Here is a 26,372-nt window from a genome sequence, read left to right on the forward strand (position 1 = left end):
ACACACAAATAACATGATATGTCCGTTGCACAGAGTGTTTTCCTTTTTTTTCCACAATGACCAAGATTAGATCTTGATACACACAAATAACGTGATATGGAGGAGTTAGTGTATTTACTCCTTCTACCAAGATTAGATCTTGATACTCATATGTAAAGGTTGTGTACTCGTTGGATGGTGTGAAGGCACCCGGGGAAGTGAAACTCTCCCCCCAAAAAAATTAGGCAATGCATCCCGCGCTTTCGACCATCTTGTCCCTCCCGTGAGGGGCACCGGGGGCAAAAGCCCTAGTCGAAGCCTCAAAACTCTTCTTCTCCCCCACCGGCCACCAAAGATACTTGTCATTGTGGTGACGGGACTCCATCCCGCTTGTCAGTTGCCAACGGTGTGGAGGATGATGATGGGCATCCAAGATCCATTATGTTCTCTCCCTGAAATTTAGACGACAACCAATGAGATGCTATTATGTGGGTAGTGGTGCTTGATTCTGGTTGGGAGATCAGTTGATGGCAACATATGCAGGCTTTGCGGTCGTTGATCGAGCATGGTAGGCTAGCTTCACGGTGTACCAGAGGGCCCAACATCAGCCTGATAGTCCATCCTGACTATGATGCCACTGCGAAGAACCGCTAACGCAACCAAGAGGGAGAGGTGGGGTTCACTTACCCCAAGGGTTCGTGGTTGGATGCACGCATGCTGGCAGGTCCAAGTCACATGAAAGCGGAAGTAGAGGATGACCACATCATCGAAGAATGCCACAAGCACGCACCGACACAAAATGAGGTTGCTAGTGGTGAGCTGCATTTGATCGAATGGCTAGGGTTTGTGCAGGGCCACGAGAGAAGGGGTCGCCGTTTGAAATTCTCTGCTGGGATAGATGACATTTGTCCCATTCAATATTGAAATCGTAGGCCCACTATGATGATGAAGAGAAGAGCAGACAAATATGTGACAAAAGAAGTAGGCGGAGTTGCCCATGAAACAAGCACGAGTCAGATGTCGTAAAACGAGAATCGTACTCCCTTCGTCCCATATTAAGTGACTCAAATTTGGCTAAATATGGATGTATCTATACCTAAAAAACGTCTAGATACATGTAATAGAAAGTCGCTTAATATGAGACGGAGGAGTATCAAACAAGCGAAGGAAATGTGCACGTGTATGAACTTTCAAACAGGTTTCGGCGGCCGGCAACACGAATTTTCTGAATACCCAACGGTTTCCGTAGAATGTTTTGCTAAATCTTTTCGAATGTTTTGCTAATTAAATTTTCTGAACACGAATGTTTGCACGTGCCACGTGCTGCCGTGCATCACGCACGTAAAATGGGGCCCACACTTTTTTTTAAGGAAAGAAAATCCATTAACACAGCGGTAGCACAGGTATACAAAATGGGGGCCCACACTATTGTGGATAGGGCGTGGTATATATACGTACAACGGGGACGAGCGTATAGCGCGGCGACATACGTGCGTACGTATCTGGGTGACCGTGTCCTGCTGTACTCCTATGCTAACTGCTGTATACGTACGCCTCTCACGACCGATGGCCCCAAGGCCCCCAACATGATACTCTCCCAGCCGTCCACGTGTCCCCCCTAGCTCTCTCGCAAAAACAAACAAAAGCCCTTATCGTCCCAGCGAATCGAAGGCGCAGCGTAACGAAAAAAAGAAACCGCCCTTATTTTATTTCCTCTCGGCAAAATAAAAGGAACTGCCCTTATAATTTCCTCCCTGCAGGATAAAAGGAACAGCCCTTATCTCATCTCACCCTACCCCGGATAAAGGCAAAGATATATCAGTCCGTTTTGGATAGTAGTTACAGTACGGACTGCGTAATTTTTTTTGAGGAATGATCAGTAATAGTAGTTATTTAGTTTAACCACGCAACGTAATCTGTAAATTAACTCCTTTCCCTTCTTCCTCCGCCCCCGCGAGAGAGAGAGAAAGAAAGAAAGAAAAGCGAGACGACCCCCCGGGAGGAGAGATTCTCCCCGAACTGCCCCTGCGGCGCGGGTATATATACGCGAGCCCGCCGCCCCTCCCAAACCCGCCACAGAGAACTCAAACACACAAACATCGGCCAATCAAGTCCTCAACGGTACTCCAGAGCTCGCCGCAGGCGCAGCCAGATCCTCTTCCTAATCCTCGCCGGCGAAGGGCAAAGAGGGCAAGATGGTGGGGCTTATCCCGCAGACCAATGCGGCGGCGGAGGTGCTCGGCGACGCCTGGGACTACCGCGGCCGCCCCGCCGCCCGCGTCTCCACCGGCCGCTGGGGCGCCGCCGCCATGATCCTAGGTATTTATTCACACGGAACCCCCTCCCTCACAATCTGTTTCTAGTTCGAGGAGGGGATTTGAATCGAGGGAGTCGTTGATTGATTGGTTGAGATGGGATTTAATTGATTAATTTGGGGGGTGAATGTGTGAATTTTGTTCGGTCGTTGCAGTGGCGGAGCTGAACGAGAGGCTGACGACGCTGGGGATCGCGGTGAACCTGGTGACGTACCTGACGGCGACGATGCACGTCGGCAACGCGGAGGCGGCCAACGTCGTCACAAACTTCATGGGCACGTCCTTCATGCTCTGCCTCCTCGGCGGCTTCGTCGCCGACTCCTTCCTCGGACGCTTCCTCACCATCGCCATCTTCACCGCCATCCAGGCATCCGTGAGTACATACAACTGCTCCCTCTTTTACTCTACTCTCGTGTTGCCAGCTCCTGGCCGGCCGGCCGTGAAAGCTGCAGACTCGTGCTTAAGATTTTAAAAGATTCGTTTTAATTTATTGTTGTTGTTGATTGATTCTGTCTCTTGAGCTAGAGCATAGGAAGGTGGTTACTAGTACTACTACTGCTACTACTAGTTGTTAGTTATTTTAGCTAAATAAGGGAAATATCTGGGCGTTTTTAAATTTACTTTTTACGGTGTACATAATTAGTTAACGAAGATGCTCTTGTGAAAAAGAACGGGCAACAGAAGAACAGTGTTTACTTACTATGTTTACTCATCATGGGCACGTTCATCCTGATTATTCACGAGCCTAATACCTCCAAGAAAACGGATGGATCGATCCATCCATGCCGGCCGTATGGGTCCATACAGCATGACACACAGTTGCAATTTGCAAAGCATTTAAATCTCTCTACCCAAAAGTAAATTTGTTCGTCTGTTTTTTGAGAGTTATTACCAATTCAGATAAGATCGATCAGGCCCAGATATTTTTGCTCATTTTATTAAGCTTTGATTAATCCGTTCATCCCTCAAAAACAGTTTTGAATCGGTCGAAGTGGTGGCAGTAGCAAATAAGGAAACTGTAAAATTTTCTAAACAAATATGTCCATCTCCCATGCAGGGCGTGACGATCCTGACGATCTCGACGGCGGCGCCGGGGCTGCGCCCGGCGTCGTGCACGCCGTCTTCCTCGTCTCCGGTGTGCGCGCGCGCGTCGGGGGCGCAGCTCGGCATCCTCTACGCCGCGCTCTACCTGACGGCGCTCGGCACCGGCGGGCTCAAGTCCAGCGTGTCCGGCTTCGGCTCCGACCAGTTCGACGAGTCCAACGACACGGAGAAGTCCCAGATGATGCGCTTCTTCAACTGGTTCTTCTTCTTCATCTCGCTGGGGTCGCTCCTGGCGGTCACCGTGCTGGTCTACGTCCAGGACAACCTGGGCCGGCCATGGGGGTACGGCGCCTGCGCCGCCGCCATCGCCGTGGGGCTCGTCGTCTTCCTTGCCGGCACCAGGCGGTACCGGTTCAAGAAGCTCGCCGGCAGCCCGCTGACACAGATCGCCGCCGTGGTGGTTGCTGCCTGGAGGAAGAGGAAACTTCCGCTCCCTGCGGAGCCCGACATGCTTTACGACATCGACGTAGGGAAGGCCGCCGCCGCCGATGAGGCCGGGAATGGCAAGAAGAGCAAGCTCAAGGAACGCATCCCCCACACCAAGCAGTTCCGGTAAGCTAATTAAGCTCTGCTAGCTCAAATTAGTTAATCAACGGCTCACTCTCTTGCTATGTTTGCTTGATTACTGCTTCATTTGCTGCTTAATTCTAATAATACTGGATTAGTGGAGGGGTTTATCTAGCTAGAGATTGATTTAGCCAGTGACTGTAGAGGCCGGGCATCCATATCTCTGAGTCAAACTTGCATGGACATGGACAGTAAAGAAACCGAGACCACATTAGGGCACTGTTGACTATAGTTGACAGGGACCCACCTTTCAGGCAACTGGGAAGCAAGAGGACAAGGAGCCTCATAAAGGGCAAGGAAACAAGGAGTAGCTAGCGAGAGCCATTTAATTCCCGATCACTAAATTCCATTTTCTTTCCTCTCCTCTGCTAGAAGAAAAATGGGGTTCCAATCCAAATCCGGCTCATCGTTTTCTCCCAACCTGCCTTTGCCTCGTCACATGGCAATGGTGTGTATGTATCCCAAACGCTCGAGCTCTCTCGATCTTCCAAAACCAAGGCCCAGAAAAACAAATGGGGAGATTTGGCGGGCAGCCAGCCAATAATTGAGGCTATTGTAATCTCAAATGGAGAGGAATAGGACGTTGGGCGGTCACGGGCCCGTGCTCCTGTCCCCCATTCCTCTTCTTGTGTCTGTGTCCCTATCTTTCTCTGAACCTGAACCTGCATGCAAAACCTGAACTGACCTTCAGAAAAATAAGCATTGGTGCAAGTGCAGTGGTACACTGGTAGTCCTGGATCGGATAGAGATAGGTCCCCTGATGGGCTCTGGTCGGTAGGCGAGGCCAAACTGGCCGGCTTTAATTTTGATCCCCCATGTGTTTCTAGTGCATTGGGATTTAGCAGCAACACCACCACCACAGTTGTTGTTTAAGTGTAGCACTACTCCTATTCGGTTTGTGATTCCTGGCTGGGGGGTTTCCTCCCACCTGCTGCTCCTTTGTAAGCAAACGGGTGGAGGATTCTTGTGGGAATTTCCAAAGAAACCTAGTCAATTCAACCATGCAAAGAGAAATCGAGAACGACTGCTTGCTGTGCTTACCTCTCAAAAGTCAGAAGAATCCTCATGGAATTCCTGTGTTGAAAAATAGGGAGAGTAGTAGTACTCAAATAGGAACAGCAATGGTGCTCCGTTTGCTTTTTTGCTGCCTGCCCACGATCTGTGGAAAATAAATTAATTAGGGGGGAGTTAACTCAAATTGTTAGGTAAGCTTACCAGTTGGAACAATTGAGCTCTGAGATGTCCTAGGCTTCATATGTAGCAGTGGTTGGCACAAGCTTATCAAGAAAAGGAGCTCTACAGTTTTCGTCCCATAATCAGCCTGTACCAATTCATTCATTCATAGGGAGGAGCTAGATTGTCGACCACTTGCGTGGAAAGCACGACCGTGTCCTGCTGTCTTCTTTTGATGGCTTGGATTCTGGCAAAGGGGGGATTAATGCTTCTGCACTTGACAAGGGTGTATGCAATGCAATGCGTGCATCACTAAGTAAGAAACAAGCTAGCTTGGGTAGACAGAAGAAGATTTGCCAGTGCCATCTGCATCAGCCTTTTCTTTTTTACTTAAAAATAAAGCATGCAATACACCACTGACATCGATTTGGCCCAGAGACTCCTATTTCCCTATTGTCTTATGTGGCCTCCAAAAGTCTTGAAATATTTTCTGTTGTTATCAAATCAATCAAGCCGACATGCATTTCTCAACATCAAACTGACATCCAGAATGTCACAACATAAAAGCATAGTAGGTCAGAAGCTATGCTATGCTTTCCATATGCTATTCCAACCACAATGAGCTCAAGCTTTAAAACACTTGATACACGCTTGATTGCACACTTTTAGTATGGGAATTCTAGGCAGGTCACCGAGGTTTTACGAAAGAGTTTCAGTCAAACTGAGAATTACCAAAACAGAATTTGAAATGGTTGGTAGCTATTTTTTGACTAATACTTCATGGTGGGCCCCCCAGTAGAGAGCTAGATGGAAGCAAGTAAGATCTGCCATATTCCCTCAATTATTAGGTGGATGTTTCTGCAGAGAACTGAGACGTGTGCATACCGAAAGGTCTGCATGATTGGGCAGTAGAAAAACGAACAAAAGCTCGCCAAGAAACACCTAGACATAAGAACTGGTACTAGTGGTATGTGTGCAGCAAATTTCCTCCTTTCTAGCTAAGCTTGAGCAGTGGTGCTGATGGGGACAAGGAGATCCAAGCAAGCCTTTAATTTCCCCCTCACATGCATCTGCTCTTCCTTTTTGGCATGGCTCACTTGGAAGGAAGCTTAAGGATCCATGGCCACATCTGTCCAACTCGTGCTGGGAAAAGCAATGGAGGTCATTCCATGGACCATGCTGCAGATATGCAGAGGCCCCCCTAAAAGCAGTGAAGGAAAGGGCAGGAGGCATGTGATCTGTATGCTTGCAGCCTGTGGTTGTTGCCTTCTCTTGAGTCTTGAAAAATGATTGTCTAGGGTTGGTGAGGTTGATGGGGAGAGGGAGAGGTGAAATGAGATCCACTACCCTGGCTAGTTATTCGATTAATCGACCAGTCGAGCTCCTAATGGAGCACTGCTAATAAGGTTATGAACGAACGGTCGACTTCGTACGCGCTGTTGCCATATAGGAGTATACTTTTTTAAAGCCGCGTGGAGCACGACAAGCGACACTTGTCGTGCCTCACGTGTCGAGAATAACGATGGTTAGCGAGAAAACGGGATCAAATCTTTTTTTTTTCTTTCCATGGAGGTCGGTTTCAGCACGGACATTGTTGAGGGTGAGTTTTTCTAGAGGGTTTGGGGTAGTGTTTTCTTGGCAAGCTCCCTGCCATGAATTCAGTTTCATGGTGACGTGCACATGGCAAGATATTGTTCCTTTTGTTGCATAATCACATGATTAGGTGGTCAGGTCAGTTTAGCAGTACAAAACCCATATCTTGATAGGATAGTGCCAACCCAAGGATAATCACATGATCATATGTCTTAATCACATAGATTTATCAACAATTTGCGGATCACTATGTTATGAAACTTATTCCCCCCAGGCTCTACCTGGGCCGGGATTGCATGGAACTGCACATACAGATAATGTATTACATCATTGGTTGCATCACATGAACAGGTGTTGTTCCTTGATCCTAATTGGCTGTCAGTCCAGTTAAGCATGTGCAAATGGGGGAAGAATATTGCCACCTGATTAAATGTACAAAACACACTAGTTTAGCCCCTGTGTTTCATACATGTCCCATACTCCCATGTTGACGATTACCCCCAAGAACTTGGGATTTTTTAAATTTTGTTTGACTGAAGATGCTCTGCTTAATGGAGCATATATAAGCTGGCTAGGACTCCTTTAGATGATGTTTGCTGTTTGTTTAGGTGTTTTGATTGGATTTGTGTCTCCATCCTGTGCAAGAATCGAATCTGATTCCTGTGACCACTGCTTTCAGTTTGTATAGTTGCATCACGGCCTAGCTGCTTGGTCATTTTTATTCCCAAAAGTGAAAGGAACTTTGCATGTATGTATGTATGCTTTCTGTGTCCAATGATTTGAAGTCGAAACATATTCTGAAATGCCTGAACTTCCTTATGCAAAACTATGCTCCAACTCACTTTGCTGAATGTAAATTAAGAATTACTCCAAGAGATGGTTTCGCAGTTAACTTTCATTGTTAGTACAAAAGTATTAGTTCTTGTTACTGAATTCTGACAGACGAACGCACCTGAATCTGAATGTGTTTGCAGCTTCCTGGACCACGCGGCGATCAACAACGACCCCGCCGGCGAGCAGAGCAAATGGGAGCTGGCGACGCTGACGGACGTGGAGGAGGTGAAGACGGTGGCGCGGATGCTCCCGATCTGGGCGACGACGATCATGTTCTGGACGGTGTACGCGCAGATGACCACCTTCTCGGTGTCCCAGGCCACCACCATGGACCGCCACATCGGGTCCTCCTTCCAGATCCCGGCGGGCTCCCTCACCGTCTTCTTCGTCGGCTCCATCCTCCTCACGGTCCCCATCTACGACCGCATCGTCGTCCCCATCTCCCGCCGCCTCTCGGGCAACCCACACGGGCTCACCCCGCTCCAGCGGATCGGGGTGGGGCTCGTGCTCTCCATCCTCGCCATGGCCGCCGCCGCCCTCACCGAGGTCCGCCGCCTCCGGATCGCCCGCGAGAACCCGACCTCCGACGGGGTCGTGCCCATGACGGTCTTCTGGCTGATCCCGCAGTTCCTCCTCGTCGGATCTGGGGAGGCCTTCACCTACATCGGGCAGCTGGATTTCTTCCTCCGGGAGTGCCCCAAGGGGATGAAGACGATGAGCACGGGGCTGTTCCTCAGCACGCTCTCGCTGGGCTTCTTCGTCAGCTCGGCCCTGGTGTCCGCGGTCCACAAGCTCACGGCCCACCGCCGGCCCTGGATCGCCGACGACCTCAACCAGGGGGAGCTCCACAAGTTCTACTGGCTCCTCGCGGGGCTCTGCCTGGCAAACCTCGTCGTCTACCTCTTCGCCGCCCGGTGGTACAAGTACAAGGCCGGCCGCCCCGGCGCCGACGGCAGCGTCAACGACGCCGAGCCCTGCCTCCACTGACCTGACTTCGCGCCACGTGTCCCCCTCATCCGTCCGTTCGTGTGTTATTCGGTTGATCGGACGGCTCTGGTTTCTTCTTCTTCTCCGGGACGGATGTTTGTACCATACTCGGTAGTATGGGCCGTCGACGTGGCACGGGAGTACTTACGTGTCGCGCCGCCTGGGTCCACGTACGTGTGTCTAAGTGTAGTATAATGAAATTAATAACTTGGTAGAGGGGGAAAAGGAAAACGGTGAAATGGGGAAGGGTTTTAGTGGACCAAAATGTGATAAATTTATTAAGGGAGGTGGGGAGGGGCAGGGGTGTCAGTGACTGAATGTCGCTGCATTTTGTGAAAGTTCCTCGACCGAAATGTAAAATTGCTCCAAAGAAGAAAAAAAGGATAAAAAAAAGTGTGCTTTTTGATTGACCAGCAAACTTCATGGTCGATGTATATTCTTGTGTCCAAATTATATCTGTTTACTATGAGCCAAAAATTCGGAATAAGGGGTGGCGAGTACCGCTTTGGACGCCGAGTTAGGTATAAGAGAACTAAGCAGTTCCTAATGATCTAACTTATAATTATTTTGCATTCTCCGTTCCTGGGCACTCTTACAATATAACTTAAAATTTCCGTCCGCGGTCACTGGAGCTTTGATGCATGGTCTAGATAAGAAGTGGGAATCGAAATCAGCGGGTTATGTGAAAAACGTTTTTAAGCAGGTGTTATGATTTCGACCAACACGTACCTTTTAGATCCGACAGTCCATATGAAAAGTTTGCAAGTTTGCACCAAATTAAGATCTGCACTGGATATGTCGCCCATTAATCCTAACAAATCACAAATCAACTAGCTAAACACACACAGTGAAACTCCGTGACGACAAACTTAACTACAATCTCAATGATTTGCACAGGAAATGAAAACACGATGGCATGGAAAATATAGGGATGCTACTTTAAATTTTAAAAAGATGACTCAAAACTTGACGAGTGCATTTAAAAGCTGAACTACTAGAAGCGACTAGTTAAGTGCCCGTGCGTTGCAACGGAAAAACAAAATATGAGTAAAACACAATGTGTTTCTATGAACAGATGAAAACAATTCCCTATGTACAGAAAAGTTTTTTGTGTGAGCTGTAGCTTTTAAAATTCAAAAGGATCCAAAAAATACGCAAAAAAAAGTCAAGTCATTGCATAAAGGACCTTTGGTTAGACCACAGAAAAATATTTTCACACTATATATTGTTTCTTTTATATGGTAAAGATGGCTTCCATTCCATGATCAAATATCAAAACAATACAATCTTTCAAAAGAGGTACAAACGAAATTTGGAGCTACTCTCATATTCAAGGTACATAAGTTAATTCAATATAGCCAGCCTTTGCTTAAATATGAAGTAATGTATTACCTCTGTTCCTAAATTCTTGTCGCGGTTTTAGTTCAAATTTGTACTTTTTAGTTCAAATTTGTACTAAACCACGACAAGAATTTTGGAACGGAGTACATGCTTAATTTGCAGTCTTACGAAAACAGTCAACCTAATGACAATTCTTGAGAATGACACGGGTGGGTACCGTGCATTGCGATGGAGAAAAAACATACATTAAGAAGGCATGTTACAACAACCAGAAGACTCGCGACATCCTTACAGTTTGGTTCACCGTAGCACTCTATTCCCTCTCTTTCTCCAACATCGATTCACTTCATTGTCATTCTACTTCATAACATCTTCCTTTCTCCCTTTATATTGACTCAGCCCCATCTCCTTCCGCCGGCACTACATGCGTTGCAGCAGGAAATGAAATAGAAGAGAAAACTCAAAACCTTCTCTAATGAAAAATAATACTACACAATGAGCAAGGAGGATTCATACAAAAATACAACGCAAACACAGTTGTATGACTACAGAAAACAAAACTCTCCTTGACGCAATGAACAAATAAAAGAAATGATTAGGAGGCTAATACACATGTACTTCATCCACATTATTGTTTTAGAAGACTAATTATGTTTTTCTGCTCTGGCCAGCTGAACAAACCTCCAATTCTTCTATTAGTCGCGTTCAATAAAACTCATGGCTCAACAAATCATATTAGAGGTCTCCTTTTTCTCTATAATACTTCAGCAGACCATGTCAGTGATCAAGAATACTTCAACCCTGCAGCTGGAACAAACCATCATAGTCTTGGAGAAAATACAATGTTATCTCTAGGCATATAAGACAATCCTTCTCACTTGAGTTGGATGAGCGCTATCTGCTGCCAGAAAACGCACAAAATATTTACTGGCTTGGTGTATCAACACAAGAGATTTGCTTTTCAGGAAAAAAGACTGTAAAATAAGCTAAGGCACAAGAGCTTGATGCATCCGGTGCAAATATGCATCGTTGAATATCACATGAAACCTTGAAGCAAGCTCCAGAGAATTTCACACTTGATGGCGCGTGTTCTTTTGAGGTATTGAGGTATCACCAGAACAACATTATCTTTTTCATATTCAAGATGGAAGTAGATGCATATTGTCTGCCATATAAATAAGTCTTGTGCCATGATTATTGTACTGAGTAAAGGCAAAACTGGAACCATTTCTCTTAAAAAGAGTCAATTCTCCCATCTACAACACACGCAGAAAGTAGTATATCATGCAAGGTTTCTTAAGTCATGTAGAAATTTCAAATGGAAAGACAATGCTAAGTCTTGTGGCTGGACGCCTGATAGGAACGCCTGATAGGAAACCTAATAACCTGAACCTTCAAGCCAGATGAATGTACACACACAGGTAGCACAGATTTTGCAAAATCCAATAAAACCGTAATGAATAAATGATTTCCCAAAGTTGCCAGATTGCAATTTTTTTTGAAAAGAGATATGCCACAGGATGCCTAACACTAAGATCATGTTACATCTGTAACAGCTATTACCTTCTACTTTACCAAAAATCGAATAGAAAGTCATTTGATAAACAGAAAATAGTAAAAGCAAAACAAAAGGAGGGAGAAAGGAATGCACAAACCTCTTCGGAATTTGTAAAAAATGATATCTCCTTCTCAATTAACTCGGCCACTGATTTCACATATCCATCTTCCCTGCATGGATGCCGCTGTATTAGAATTTCAGGCTGTACAGTCAGAAGATGAGATCACATATGAGAAGTCAACTTACTTGACCAAATGCCTTGTTAACTTACTTGACCAGCATATGATGGGTCTATAACAGAGCCAAATATCAGATTGGTAATAGGATCAACAATATCATATATAAACACTGTGTACACTTTAAGGAAACAAAAATGCACATTGTTTGCAGATAGATAGCATGAACAAAATTCACCATATAATTTTTACGAAGCAAACAATAAACACTGGAATCCTTCATCATCTCATTTTTACATACGAAGTAGAAAAATGACCAAAACAGTGGCAAAAACACATGGAGACAATGGCAAAAATAGAGAGAACCAATGCTCGAGCTCTGATCGGATCGGCGGCGCTCTCCTAGACAGCAGGGTGGCGACCTCGTCTACAGAACCGGCCGCAACCGGAGGGATGCAGGGAGGGGGCAGCAAATCTAGGGGAGGCGGACCTGGGGGAGATCGGGGAGGAGGAGGAGGTGGACGGAGGGGAGGGTGAGGATGCCGACGACGAGCTCCTGGATCCGGGAAGGTGGGAAGCAGGGCGGCGCGAGGAGAAGACCGGCGAGGATGCCGGCGACGAGGCTCGTGGTACGAGCGGTACAGCCGTACAGGCGGCGGCGGATCTGGGGGAGATGGGGATGGCGGCGGTTGCGGGGAAGATGGGAGGGCGGTGTGACGAGGGTTGATGGGGGAGGACACCCGCCGTTGGCCGGGATGGACGGAGATGGGGATGGCGGCGGTTGCGGGTGAGATGGGAGGGCGGCACGGGGGGAAGGAGGGGTTTGGATTGGGTGAAGTTTTTTTTTCTTCTGGGGCAGGGAAGTGAGGCGAGGACGCGGTGGCATCGATGATAATTTGCTCGAGTTTGACGTACGATGGACCGACGTGACTGGGAATTAAGAAATAGTAAAGAAACATATGCGATATCCCACTTGCACCATTACGTGGAGCCAACCAGGATTGATTCATCCACGCCTTGTAAAAACATTTTACAGCAGAAACGGTGCATAGAACGTGGACCATGAATAAATGAACGTGCAGGAGCATCACGGGAACACAAAAGAAAATGGAAGCTTGACGCGAGGAAACTGAACTGAGCCGGGAATGATCCGTGCATCCAGGTGGTGTAGGATTGGCCACCAGAAATCTGGAGCGAAGCTTCCTGGCAACCAGCTTCACTTTCCTGAGAATTTTTTTGACCTTTTCCGGAGAAATCTCCAGCGATAATAGAAGGCACGATTTTTTTTTTTGAGGGAATAGAAGGCACGAACTGAGCGGGCCGGCCTGCGTGACGCGCAGCGATCCCTCGTCCGTGAACTTGCGATGCTACTGTACTGCACTTTCTGGTCCAAATCCTAGCGGCCCGTGTCGGTTGACATCATCCCAAAGGATCAGGCCATGATTCCGCGGATCACGGGATCTTGATCCGATGGTGCAGAGCCGCGGGGACGCGCGTCTGGACGGACGGCAAAAACTGGACGCGAGTACTTTACCAAGTATGAAAGACGGCGACCGAGACCACGGCGGCAACATGTACAGGAGCGACGGCGAGCATGACTGCGGATCAAGCGTGACAGAATCGGCGGCGTGGAACGAGCAATGCCGGTGCCAAGGCAGCAAGGAAGAAGACGGGATGATGTCGACGGTGACCACGGAGAGGGAGAGGCCGGCCATGGCAGCTTCTGCCGCCGGGAAGACTATGGCGGCTGAGACAGACAACGAGGCTACGGCGGTGGACCGAGCCGGCGTGCCATGCTCTCCGGTCAGGCTTATCGCGGCGAGGTGCGCCTGCCTGCTCCTAGGGTTCATCGCCGGCGGCATGGCTGCTGCTCAAGCCCCCTGGCCGTCCGGAAGAACTCGTCTGGGTCTTCCCTACCTGAAGAAGATTTTTTATCCTCTCATGTCGTACAAGCGGACGGCCCAGCCCACAGCCGGAGCAGAAACCAGAACCATGTTGTACTCATCATTGCTTATACTCATCACCCTGACTTTAAATATATCTATCTTTGCTGACTGAATGAATGATCTAATTTCAACACACATCGTCAGACATTTACAACTTCAGGATGCATGGACTGCAGAGGAAATCAAGGGGTTCATGAACCCCAAAGATATGCCGACGCACCCGACAGAATCAGCAAAGAAAATTCCGACAAACAAAGAAACTGGAGACGAAGGAAGATCAGAATGAATAAAGGTTATGGTGCATGTGACGTAAGTTGCGGCTGTTAAGAATTAAAACCGAGTCTACTCGATGTAAAAATAAAATTAAAAATCGCAATAAACCACCATGTAATGTACACACACACACCCAAACCAAACCTTCTAGACGGGCTGCTGTTACAAGTTAGAACAGGCACTCCTTTTAGGAGGGGGAAAACACAAGGGATGAGAAGGGGGGATACCCATACGCGGGTATCCTTTTCCTGCGAGGTATAACTTTGTAGGGGGGGACTACCTCTTCTATGTCTTCTTGAGGATGAAGCCGACCACGATGCCGAGAAGGCCCACGACGATCATGAAGGTGAGCGAGAAACCGCCGTTGCTCTTGCTGCTCTCTTTCCGTAGAAGATCCTGAAATTAAAACAGACGTCGAGATTATGTGACATGACGCGATAAACGGTTTTCAAATTCATAGAAGCATGCAGGCTACAGATATATGCAATTGTGCATCATCATGCAAAGATGCGGTAAGTTTTGAATTTATCGATGAAAATGATGTTTCTAACAAGAAAACCCCGCAAATGAAAATCTGAATTTATCAGTGGGAGTACTTTTCGTATATATGTTGTACTTGCCAGATACCCATTACGTCTTTTATACTACTATTTGTATCCTCCAAAATATGCACTGCAAATTTGAAGTCCATAGATAAGTCCTCCATCCATTACTTTTAAATCTAGACCACTTACATGAAGAAAGAAACAGCTAATTTACATGGCTCATATATTCCTATTAGGCCAATGAACACTGTCTTTAACTGTAAGTGTATACTATTATGAGCACTCACCTCTTGATTCCTTCAATTGAGAATCTGACTAATGCTCTAAACAGAGGCATTTACATGGCTCGTATATTCATATTAGGCCAATGAACACTGCCTTTAACTGTAAGTGTATACTATTATGAGTTTGCAACTCTTGATTCCTTCAATTGACAATCTGACTAATGCTCTAAACAGAGGCATCTACATGGCTCGTAATAGACACCAATGGTGGTAGCAATGTTCTGTTTGTTGGGACAAGTAAGCAACCCACATGTAGAAAGTCAAACGAGGAACATGTATTTCATTGTCGAACATTACATGAATAACTAGCCTAAACAGCGTACCCGCCAAAAAAAAACTAGCCTAAACAGCGAAACAAAGAAAAGGAAAACAAGGATTATGCCCCAGAATACAACATTAAGCCACAGTTGTGAAAGGAATTACCAGCTCTTGTCGCAACTTCTGGTTTTGCTGAATAGCAGACATTTTCTCCTCAGTTAGCTTGGAGATCATGGTTGTTGCCTAGAATGAACAATTACCGACATTAGCGCATCTTATCAAAACATATCTTCAGAGTCATTTTGAGATAAAAACTAGTAAATAAAAATGATACACCCAAAATACAGCGAAACTCATTTACATCGTGTAATTTGGCCTTTGGTTGTCAGAGAATTTTCAGACAATACAACATAAAGCAGGCAATACAATCAAGATCACATGGTTCTGTTCTTGTATGTACTACAATTCATCAGATACAGTCTAAGGCTCTAAGCAGTAGAAAAGTTTGCAAGAAACAGGTAATTCATGAAAAACAGGGCACTAAATTTATGCTCCCTCCGTTCCATATTAATTGGCGCGGATTTAGTACAACTTGTACTAAATCTGGGCCAACTAACATGGAACGGAGGGAGTAATACAGATTACAGAATGCATCATATGCTGCTTGCCATGCCTCCTTTTTTTCAAAATTATGGGGATCGGTAGTAATGATGAATATTTTTTTTAGCTTCCCAAGTGGAATGTGATACAAACATATGGGATTGCAAACCATATCCAAGAAGATAGCACATCATAGATGGAATACTTCAGAGTTCAGACCAAGCCTCCCACCAGGTGAAGGGTGGTGCTTAGTTGCTGTGGGTACAAAAGCTTTTTTATTTCACAAACAGATGTCACTGAACCGGTCGTGCTACACAGCAGGCAGGATTCACAATCACTTGCAGATTGCAAGCTAGCATATGCTTCCAGAGGAATGTGTGGATCAGCATTATCTATGGTTTCATCCAAAAATTTCTTAACACGGTTAGGTAAGATCTAAGTAAGGGCATATACTAAAATTCTTATTAATATGCAATCAACCAGTTGTTCATGCAAATTCTCCAGGGCAGTGGTTGTATCAAATAGAGACGTAATCATGAAGGTTAGATAAAGAGATAAAGGGTACCTCTGAGGACTTCTCCTTTCCTGTCTCACCAAATGATCTAGATGGTAGCAATGTGGAATTAGGGGTCCCATTTTCTTGTGTAAATGACCGAGAAGAACTCCCTAGTTCAGATTCTTCTGGGTTCGAGCCAGGTGCAGTTGTTAGCACATAAAGTACACGCAGCTTGCATTCATCAATAACCTTCCCTGGCTCCTTATTGAACTGCAATCGTGAAACCGCATAAACGAAAGATATGGGCAATGCGATAGAAAAGAATAAAAGCAGAAAACTGACAGAAGACAAAAACAAAAATGGAGAGAATCAGAGTGGCTACCATTGCTGCAGTAATATCCTGAGTTGCTGCACCATTCTCAGCCGCAACACTTTGAACTAGGAACTTGTCCTTGCACTGCAGGTCAGGAGGTGCCATAGCCGGTGCTTGCATTGTCACTAACATCAGATAAAATGTCAATTGTTAAGAATACTTGTAACTCGAAAACTGAGCAAGTTAAGCAGATTTGTCATGCATTAAGCTGTTCTTTCCCTATGTAATGGATTGGCAGGTACCCGTGACATCACAAGTCGATCCAGGTAATACAACGCCAATATTAGGGCGCACACAATACTGCTTCGGGTTTGTTGTTTTGACCTGCGAGCCATGGAACAATTTCGCATCTGTCAGAAGAGCATAAATGAACAGCTAGAAAAGCATGATGGTCATTTACAATGGATTACCTTGAATGCTACATAATGGTCAGTCTTATTGGTGAGTTGCATAGAGCATGAGCTCTGCTTCAATAATTCAACTGCATGTACAAAGCAGAAGTTCAGGCACATTTTGATCAACAAAGACAGTGCATCTATATATCCGATGCAAAGATAGCTAACCAACACAAACATTAAAGCCAGCCAAGCTGAACAAACAGAACCATGATCAGACAGGATCAATCCTAAACGCCATGTAAATTGACAGGCACATTTCATTTCAAGCAACTCGCAAAATACCAGATCAATGCAACTAGAAAACAGACACGTATTTGTACACGAGATCCTGGGTTCTTGCAAGGCCAAATGATTACCGTAATGGTGATTCTACACGACAATGCACATTGGAAGCATGCGCTCCGCACAATCTCACATACCATGTGGACCAATGAACACAACAACCTCGCGCTACGCGTATAGCGTGTGAGGAACACGCATCCGTCAACGATCCTAAGCTGGAATCTACGGCGCGGCACACAAATCAAGCTGATCAGACTCGCGAATCAACCGGCAGGGACTAAACGGCGCCGTCGCCATCCCAAGATCCCAGCTTTGACCAAGATCCACCTGAAGGAACAGCCGCGGCAAGAATTTCTTCCGTAACGCGAATCCTAGCAATTCGATCCGGATGCGAGATCTGGGGAGGACAAACTTACAGGGGAATGCGAGCTCCGAGGGCTGGATCTCGAGGAACGTCCCGGTTCCGGCTCCGGCGCTCATGGTGGCTCCTCCTCGCAAACGAATCAGGAACGCGGCGCGGCGAGAAGGGGAACAAAAATTATTTCTGGCTCCCCGCAGAATCGATCGGGGAAGCCAGGAACAAGGGGGCGCCCGCTAATCGATCGGAGGCGAGAGAGATCCCAGGGGCAGGGAAAATGTGGGGGAAAAGAAGAGGAATTTATTGGTCGCCCTCGTTCCCTCCTCTCTTTGTCCTCCTGCTGTCTCGGGCGTAAAACAGTTCTCCACGGGGAAATGGTTGTAGTAATAAAAAAAAAATGGAATTATGGTTTATTGACCGGACGGACGAACTGGTGCTCGTTGAGAGTAAATGACTGTAATGCCCTCAGGGCTGTAGCTAGAAGAGAATAGCGTTTGTGGGTGCGTGGGGAGGGTAAAGTTGGTATTTCAGCTGAGTTGTGGGCGCGCGTGAGCGTGACGTGGCGCTTTAATATAGGGCGTGTGCGCAGCTGGCAGTTTGCTAAAAATGACCTGCCGCTTTATTACATCCATTCATCATTTACCATTTGGAATTTTTGGATCTTGCTGTACTACTCGATCTGTTACTCATCTTTTTTAAATCGTTTTATTTAGCTCCGGGCACACTTTGGGAGAATCTCTTTATAGATTTTAGGGGCAATTGTGGGAAGGCTTTACTGTTAGGTCTATGTACAATGATATCCAGGCAAGGACCCTTTCATGGCAATTGTGGAAGCTAAAGTACCCTCTGAAATCATGACTTTTTCCCTGTGGTTGATGATTTCAGGTAGGATTTTGGACAATCTTTTGTAAAGAGGGGAAAAGGACACTCTAACTATGCCATATAGATACAAAGTTTCAAATGATGACATGATACGAATGTAAAAAAAAATGCAGTCCAAATTATCATGATTTTTTTTCACAATATTGACGAATTAAATACCGCATGTTAGTTCAAGTTTTAAGTTAAAACTAAATATAAGTGAAAACTTTATGTTGATGTTGTTTCTTGAGGAAAATGAAAACTTTATTGAGAAATAAGACAAAAAAAGGAGAAACTTCTTTTTTGTTCTCTTGATGTTGTTTCTTGGTTGACTTTTTGCATGGTAGTCCGTATTGATTATCTAACATGAAATGAACTCATGTGTTTTACGACCATTTGAACCACACCTTTTGTGTCGTTGGTATTATCATTATCATAGTTCCTTGTTAGATTTTGTGTCACTGCAAATGTTCAAAATTTAAAACGAAAACTCGTTGACACGAAGAGCTCAATTGCGCCAGTCTCACATTCGGCCCACGAACCGTGCTTCCGATCTCAGCCCACCAGGAGGAGCCCGGTCGGGAAGGCACATATAGGCCCACACCCGTTGCTATTAAAACAAACCCCGTTCTCTTCTCCTCCCAGCACTCCCGTGTCCAGAGCTCGCCCCGCGCCGCCAAACTTCGGAGCCGCTAGCTAGGGTTTATATGGCCTTCAAGCTTCGAGGGTTTTGACGGGCTCTCTACGAGGTGAGGCGAGATGCTGCGGCGGAACACGCGGCTCCGGCGGGAGTACCTGTACCGGAAGAGCCTGGAGGGGAAGGAGCGGCTGCACTACGAGAAGAAGCGCCGCGTCCGGGAGGCGCTCGAGGAGGGCAAGCCCATCCCCACCGAGCTCCGCAACGAGGAGCTCGCACTCCGCCGCGAGATCGACCTCGACGACCAGGACCGGGCAGGTTTCCCTCCGATCCCCTTCCCTTCCCATTTCATGTTCTTTTATTTTTGTTGTTGTTCCTCTCATAATGGTTGGTTCATCGGTGGCAGTTCCGAGGAGCATCATCGACGACGAGTACGCTGGCGCCGCGCTCCGTGAGCCCAAGATCCTCCTGACCACTTCGCGCAACCCGAGCGCTCCATTGACCCAGTTTGTGAAGGTGTGTTGTTGTTTATGCTGCGACTTCGAAGATGTTTCCACGAGGTCAAAAGCGTGAATGCTGACTGCTCTATCTTGTTCGTTTGCTAGGAGCTGAAAGTTGTGTTCCCAAACTCGCAGAGGATGAACCGTGGTGGTCAGGTATAATGAGAAATCCTTCTGGATCGTGTTTACTTCGGTTATCAGATGGACACTTACAAATGTTTTGGACGATTAAAACGTGGACAAAATGAAATTTGTTATGATAGCCACTGTGGATCTTATTGATCCAACCTGTTCTTACTGGCAGGTCATATCAGAGATCGTCGAATCCTGCCGCTCGCATGAGATCACTGATCTTATTTTGGTGCACGAGCATCGCGGGCAGCCTGATGGTTTGATTGTTTGTCATCTGCCGTTAGGTCCAACTGCATACTTCGGGTTACTCAATGTGGTAAGTATGCTTGTTTGTTTTGGTTGATATTGGGGGGTGTACAATTTATGAGGCCATGCTTGGTGGTAACTTGAGGTTACATTCTTGGGCAGGTGACACGACATGATATCAAGGACAGGAAGGCCATGGGCAAAATGTCAGAAGCTTATCCTCATTTGATACTGGACAACTTCACAACCAAGGTATTCCATACGTGAAACTTTTGGGTCCCTTTGTTCTAATGCATCTGTCCATGTTCATTTCGTGCACACAGAAAACAGTTATCCTTGTGCCTGGAAAGTAGATATGTGTTAGCATTTCAGAACATGGAATCCCTTTAAAAAGAGTTTGGATGAACATACTAAAGTGAGGGCTGCAACAATGGTTTTTCTATTTGTTGATCAGAGTCCCCAAAACCTTCCATGTAAAAATAAGTTCATTCACACTTGTGTGCACACAAACAGGAACTGGAGGCTGCTGTGATGACTTCTTATCTGATTAACTCTCTCTCTCTCTCTCTCTCTCTCTCTCTGGTTCCTGTGGGGGTGATATCACTCTTACACAGGGTACTCATACATGCATATATACTCCTGGGTACTGGCATAACAATTTGTTATGTGAATAGCTGAATCATGATTCATGATTATTCATCAGAATCTGAGCACCTCCAGTTCCACTGATTCTTCTGTAGTTGCTGTTGTAATTGCATATTTGTTGTGGTTGCATCCTTGCATGCATTTTTTTCTATTATTGTGGTCTATGCAGCTCAGACCACAAATAGTAGTCTGCTTCTGATCTTTGTTGGCTGCAATGATGGTTTTCTCGTTAACCCGAGGCCTACTATGAGGATAACTTAATCATTCAAAATATCTAACTGAGCAGCTTTGCCATTAGTTAACCTTTTTTGTTAAGAATTTTTCACCATGCAATTAGTAGTTTGCTTATCTTTCTCTAAACAGTGCTTGTGGGTTTAGTAGATGGCTGCAATGATGGACTTCTCGTTAACCTGAGACCTACTATGAGGATTAATATCCATTCAAAACTATTTAACTGAGCAGCTTTGGTATTAGTTGACCTTTGTTCATGAGATTTTTTCACACTACAGTTAGGACTTTGCTTGTGTTTTCTCAGACAATATTCTCTCCTTGGTTCTGCTGGCTGGCTGGCTGGCTGCAATGATGGACTTCTCGTTAACCTGAGACCTACTATGAGGATAATATTATCCATTCAAAACTATTTAACTGAGCAGCTAGGTAATAATTGGCCTATATTGTTCAGTAATGTTCATTACAGACGTTTACTTGTTTCACCTAAAAGAATTGGTAATTTGCTTCTTATGTTGGATGGCTGGCTGCAGTGATGGTCTTCTCGTTAACCTGATACCTATGAGGATAATATATATCCATTCAAAACTATGTATCTGAGCAGCTTTGTCATTATGCTAGGATGTAACAGGATGATGTACAATTTTTTCCAATAATATTTTCCTTCTATTGTTTTGGTGCCTTGCATCTCAGCACGTGTGCCACTTTGGTACTCTTATGAAAGATACTCCATTCCATTAAAAAAACTAGACTCAGAACCTTCAGTTTTATTTGCGATATTGCTTTATCTATTTATTTCTGAAGGTGTGGATGTGGGTTCGAAATTCCTTAGTTTTTGTTCCTTGCTATTACATTTGTTGCGATGTTTGGAGTCTGCGGTGATGTTTTTCTCGTTAACCTGAGATAGAGATGTTCTTACTAATATGAAGACAAACTCAAACCATTCAAAACTATTGAACTGAGCTTCTGCACTTGCTTATTGGGCTTGCGTTTAGGAGTTACACACTTTGGTATTTGGTTTGAGACCTGATTCTGTCAGACAATTGTTTTCCCTGCCTTGTCCTATAGATATTTAGCTTAGTTAATTGCATTATTGGATTGATCTACCTTGGGGTTTTGCTCCTTGTCTTGTTTGTCTTCTTTTTTTTACTTTCTTGGAGTTTTTTCTGCATTGCTTCTCGGACTCTTGTCTTCTCTTGGTTGGTCTAGCAGTTTCCGCGTGTATTTGTATTAATTGTACTCTGTTTGTTTGATGCAATACTTGGTTATTGTAAAAAAAAGCTTATATTTCTGTATCACACAGTTTTCTTTGCTGTCTTTCTGTTTGTGCTTTCTTGGGCAGCTAGTTGTCTCTGTCTGATTAGCTTTAATCCTTGCAGACTGGTGAAAGGACTGCTAATATAATGAAGCATCTCTTTCCTGTGCCCAAGCCAGACTCAAAGCGACTAATCACTTTTGCGAATAGAGATGACTACATCTCTTTCAGGTACATCTTACTCATTTTATCATCCTTATTATAGAGGTATTTGTTGTTGGCAGTTTCTTCCACAGGTTCATACTAGATACACTAAGCAGCTAGCTGATTTTTTTTCCCATTGAACCTTTATTTTGCCTGGTTGTGGTAGGCATCACATCTACGAAAAACATGGTGGCCCCAAATCCATCGACCTGAAGGAGGTTGGGCCCCGTTTTGAGTTGCGGCTGTACCAGGTGAGCAAAGGATTCCATCTGGCCATTGTTATACTGTTTGAAGCTTTTCATTGGCCGCTGACTATCATATCAATTTATTTCTTTTGTTTGGCACAGATCAAAAGAGGGACTGTGGACCAAAGTGAAGCTCAGAACGAGTTTGTGCTACGGCCGTACATCAATACCGCCAAGAAGCAGAAGTCTCTTGGGGCTTGATTTGATTTTGACTTGCACAGCAATTTTGATTTCTGTTTCGGCCTTGCCCACTGTAATGTGTAACATTATAGCCTGATGATGTTTTTGATTCATCCTCAAATCTTTTTCAAGTTTGAAGGGTTTCTACCCTCGTTGGGCTGTTTTGATGCGGTGTCAAGACCTGAGCTCGATTTGCTCGATCCAGGATACAAACTCGGTGAATTTGGTGGAGAATTGGGGGTAAAGCCAAGAGATGGCTGGGTGAGGAACGAGGAAACCCTAGCTACGAGCTAACTAAGATAGACAACTAGATAGGTTTTCTCTTTCTTGCCTTCATTCCTCCAGAGCATCGGGTTATAAACATCCCGAGCTGGAACAGAGTTACAGCGAGGTAGTTCAGAGTTTAACCGAACAGAACAACAGTTTTAACTGAAAGAAACGAAAATGGTAAAACAGATACAGTAAAGCCTGTAGTAAACCTGACAAGGCGTCTGAGCCGTCCATCTTCACTTAAGTCGCTAGGGTCAACCTGGACCGTTGGATAACTGATGAACCGGTATGCCATTGACACCCACGATGTTCTTTAGTTCAGGATCTTCAGGTCCTGACAATAGCTCCCCTTGAGATTCAACTTGTCCTCAAGGTGTAAAAGTTGGAAACGTGCGTTGGATGAAACGAGCATCTTTCCATGTTGCTTCTTCTGGTGCTAGGTTCTGCCAGTGTACCAACCATTGCACAACTGCAGCATTGTCCTTGGTATCATGCGCCGTTGGAGAACAGTGGTTCTGTTTTGATTTTGCCAGTAGCATCCACCAGAGGTAAGTAAGGCATTGCTACAGCTTTTCTGCCAAGTTGCTTCTTGAGTTGACTGACATGGAACACATCATGTATACCAGAGCCTTCTGCCAATTGTAACTTATAAACTTGATTTCCAATCTTTGCAAGTACTCGAAAGGGCCCATAATACTTAGATTTGAGCTTCAAAGAACCTCTCAGACCAAAAGCATTCTACCGATATGGCTGTATCTTCAAATATGCCATTTTGCCAATTTCAAAAGTTCTTTCAGTTCTCAATCTGGCAGCATATTGTTTCATCATGTTCCTTGCTTTGTGAAGTTCTTCCTTTAACAACTTTCTAGCATCCTCTCTTTGCTGTAAAGTAGCTCTTGTTGGGAATATGCCCTAGAGGCAATCATGTATGATGTAATTCCCAATGTATTCATAAATATTATTAAGTTGTCCTTGTTTGAACATCTGATATGTATCATTGAATATGTGATTTGATTGTGGAACTATGTATTCATGTTGTTCATACTAAATTGTCCTTAGTCATTGAGGTTGTGCTGGACACATAACCTAGACTAATGTGAAAGTTGGCTGATGACTCGGTTCCACTTGTCATGGGCATGGTGATGTCATTCCAGCTTACATGGACTCGGCTAAAGAGTTTAGCGAGTCGGACTGACCCATATTGAGATGCAACGAGTAGGTCGTCATTTGCATGTCTCAATCAATGTAATCCTTAGACCTGAGGTTATCGCACAATCCGAGTTGTGGATCACCAACTTAGGTTCTGTCAAACGTTGTTCCGTAACAGGGCAGTTATAAAGGCAGAGTTCGGGTTGGCTGAGAATCAAGCTGTGTGATGTGGATAACCAAGATGGGATTTTGCCCCTCCGACTGGAGAGATATTATCTGGGCCCTCTCGAGTGATATGATTTGGAAAGCATGGCCATGCGCGACTTGGTTAACTGTTAACCGGGTCGATCGACTAAGAGTTAGTCGGATGAATCGTATATCACAGATCGAGAAGAGAGTTGAACTATTAAAGGGATGACGATTAATCGCCTATAGTTCGACAAGGTATATCGTGAGGCAAAAGGGACTAAGACGTATGTCACATTGGAAGGTACGTCGTCATGACTCGATGGTACTTGGGAGTCGGCACGTTCTGCTAGGAGCCGCTACCGATTGATCGATTGTGAGTCGGACTCCAATCGTGTCCAAGTTGCCATGAGCCTGCGGGGTCACACACTTAAGAGCGGGAGCAAGTATTTAGTCGGGTTGGACCCGAACTGGAATTGGGCTGACAATGCGAGTTGGACTCGCAGGGTGGATGGGCCACAAGGCTTGGAGCCCACTTCCACTCGGTATATAAGCAGGGGCGTGGGATGCCTAAGGTACACGGTTTTTCCACTCTCATGCGTTGAGAACCCTAGCCCGATTCAGTTCAACCGTCGCACCGGACCTAGCAGTCCGCCGCCGGAGCTCCTCCTCGCACGTGTGGATACCGGCAGAGGTGCTGTACGTTCAGCACTTCGACGATCGCGGGATTGGATCGGCTGGATCGGATCGAGGGACTGCACTGCATCAAGGCGCCGCATCGATAATCCGCAATTGCGCGTCTAGTGGTAATCCTCGTGGCCTTCTACCTCGGCTAGATCTTGGGAGTTCGCGTAGGAAAAGTTTTTTGTTTATCTCTACGCGTCCCTTCAGCTCTCACTTCATTTGAAGCTGAACCAGGAAGATTAAGTTCACCAATTTGTGTTGGGGGGTAACCATATAGAGCTTGAAATGGAGTGACTTTGTGTGCAGTGTGATACGTAGTGTTGTACCACCACTCAGCTAGTGCCAGATGGTCCATCCATATCTGAGGATGCATGAATATCATATTTCTGAGATAACCTTCTAAGCATTGGTTCACTCTCTCTGTTTGGCCATCAGATTGAGGATGATATGCAGTGCTATACTTCAATGTGGTGTTCAAATTCTTAAAAATCTCCTTGAACAAATTGCTAGTAAAAATTATGTCCCTATCTATGACTATAGCATCAGGTATCCCATGAAGTTTCTGAATGTTGTCAGTGAACAACTTGACCACCTGATGGACAATGAAAGGGTGAGTCAAAGGAAGGAAGTGAGCATATTTGGTGAGTCTGTCCACCACCACTAAAATGACATCTTTCCCTTGAGATTTTGGTAAGCCCTCAATAAAGTCCATTGAAATTTGACTCCAAGGTGTCTCAGGAATTTCTAGTGGATCCAATAAACCAGGAGAGTGGACATGTTCTGCCTTTGTGATCTGACAGACTGGGCATTCAGCCACCACTTGTTCAATCTGAGCCTTGAGACCAGGCCAGTAAAATGTCTTCTTGATACGATGATATGTTGCCCTCCTGCCAGAATGGCCCCCGAATGCAGAAGCATGGTAAGTTTCCATGAGTTTTTGTCTCAAATCAGTAGTAGTACCCACATAAATTCTTCTTTTGTATCTGAGAATGCCTGCATGAACTGTATATTCATTGTTAATGATAGTAGTATCCATGGCTTTGAGTAAGAGTTGTTCATGAAGAGTGTCGCCTGAATAACTGGCTAGCACATCTTGCATCCAGTCAGGATTGACAGTGACTATGGCTTGAGTGTGCATTGAAGTAGAATCAGTGCTATCTCTTCTAGAAAGAGCATCAGCCACCAAGTTTTCCTTACCCTTTTTGTATTCAATGGTATAATCAAATTCTAGAAGCTTCAACAGCAATTTGTGTTGAATACCATCAGTTAATCGCTGGCCGGTCATATACTTGAGGCTGTGTTGATCAGTTTTGATTATGACCTTATTTCCCAACAAGTAATGTCTCCATTTCTTCAATGCCTCTAATATAGCAATGGCCTCCTTTTCATACACAGATGTGCCAGTGCTTTAGGACCAAGAGCCTTGCTGTAATAAGCAATTGGTTTCTGCTGTTGCATAAGAACACCTCCAACACCAATACCACACGCATCAGTTTCAACTGTGAATGGT

The 26,372-nt window shown here is 45.4% G+C and overlaps 3 protein-coding genes and 1 long non-coding RNA gene across 4 annotated transcripts; 2 read left to right on the forward strand and 2 right to left on the reverse strand.

The window, feature by feature from the left end:
- The first annotated feature begins 2,027 nt into the window (after positions 1 to 2,027).
- Positions 2,028 to 8,986, forward strand: LOC100841557 (protein NRT1/ PTR FAMILY 6.3). The gene is made up of 4 exons (XM_003573432.4): positions 2,028 to 2,298; positions 2,450 to 2,667; positions 3,352 to 3,950; positions 7,706 to 8,986. The coding sequence occupies exons 1-4, from the start codon at positions 2,175 to 2,177 to the stop codon at positions 8,550 to 8,552; spliced, it is 1,788 nt and encodes a 595-aa protein (XP_003573480.1). The 5' UTR covers positions 2,028 to 2,174; the 3' UTR covers positions 8,553 to 8,986.
- On the reverse strand, positions 4,158 to 6,073 carry LOC112272058. The gene is made up of 2 exons (XR_002965753.1): positions 5,007 to 6,073; positions 4,158 to 4,640 (listed from the first exon to the last, which is right to left on the reverse strand). It is a non-coding gene; the product is annotated as an uncharacterized LOC112272058 (long non-coding RNA).
- A 4,848-nt stretch (positions 8,987 to 13,834) lies between the features above and the next one.
- Positions 13,835 to 17,833, reverse strand: LOC100842157 (vesicle-associated protein 1-3). The gene is made up of 7 exons (XM_003573434.4): positions 17,499 to 17,833; positions 16,813 to 16,883; positions 16,645 to 16,726; positions 16,412 to 16,527; positions 16,099 to 16,299; positions 15,099 to 15,176; positions 13,835 to 14,242 (listed from the first exon to the last, which is right to left on the reverse strand). Exons 1-7 carry the CDS (start codon positions 17,560 to 17,562, stop codon positions 14,132 to 14,134), a joined length of 723 nt encoding a protein of 240 aa, XP_003573482.1. The 5' UTR covers positions 17,563 to 17,833; the 3' UTR covers positions 13,835 to 14,131.
- Positions 17,834 to 18,932: 1,099 nt separating this feature from the next.
- LOC100841865 (U3 small nucleolar ribonucleoprotein protein IMP4) lies at positions 18,933 to 22,738 on the forward strand. Its single transcript, XM_003573433.3, has 8 exons — positions 18,933 to 19,256; positions 19,345 to 19,454; positions 19,544 to 19,594; positions 19,743 to 19,886; positions 19,979 to 20,068; positions 22,069 to 22,175; positions 22,315 to 22,399; positions 22,496 to 22,738. Exons 1-8 carry the CDS (start codon positions 19,061 to 19,063, stop codon positions 22,592 to 22,594), a joined length of 882 nt encoding a protein of 293 aa, XP_003573481.1. The 5' UTR covers positions 18,933 to 19,060; the 3' UTR covers positions 22,595 to 22,738.
- Positions 22,739 to 26,372: the final 3,634 nt, after the last annotated feature.

This window comes from Brachypodium distachyon, chromosome 3 (assembly GCF_000005505.3).
Source record: "Brachypodium distachyon strain Bd21 chromosome 3, Brachypodium_distachyon_v3.0, whole genome shotgun sequence".
NCBI classification, from domain to species: Eukaryota; Viridiplantae; Streptophyta; class Magnoliopsida; order Poales; family Poaceae; genus Brachypodium; species Brachypodium distachyon.

Excerpts from the sequence above, each read along its gene's own strand:
- LOC100841865 (XM_003573433.3), top strand. The coding sequence starts at position 19,061 with ATGCTGCGGCGGAACACGCGGCTCCGGCGGGAGTACCTGTACCGGAAG. Across the intron at positions 19,887-19,978 it reads ACTTCGGGTTACTCAATGTG|GTGACACGACATGATATCAA; the intron begins GTAAGTATGCTT and ends ATTCTTGGGCAG. Across the intron at positions 22,400-22,495 it reads TTGAGTTGCGGCTGTACCAG|ATCAAAAGAGGGACTGTGGA; the intron begins GTGAGCAAAGGA and ends TGTTTGGCACAG.
- LOC100842157 (XM_003573434.4), bottom strand. The coding sequence starts at position 17,562 with ATGAGCGCCGGAGCCGGAACCGGGACGTTCCTCGAGATCCAGCCCTCG. Across the intron at positions 16,884-17,498 it reads CTCGGAGCTCGCATTCCCCT|TTGAATTATTGAAGCAGAGC; the intron begins GTAAGTTTGTCC and ends TTGTACATGCAG. Across the intron at positions 14,243-15,098 it reads AGAAGTTGCGACAAGAGCTG|GATCTTCTACGGAAAGAGAG; the intron begins GTAATTCCTTTC and ends TTTTAATTTCAG.
- LOC100841557 (XM_003573432.4), top strand. The coding sequence starts at position 2,175 with ATGGTGGGGCTTATCCCGCAGACCAATGCGGCGGCGGAGGTGCTCGGC. Across the intron at positions 2,668-3,351 it reads TCACCGCCATCCAGGCATCC|GGCGTGACGATCCTGACGAT; the intron begins GTGAGTACATAC and ends TCTCCCATGCAG. Across the intron at positions 3,951-7,705 it reads CCCCACACCAAGCAGTTCCG|CTTCCTGGACCACGCGGCGA; the intron begins GTAAGCTAATTA and ends ATGTGTTTGCAG.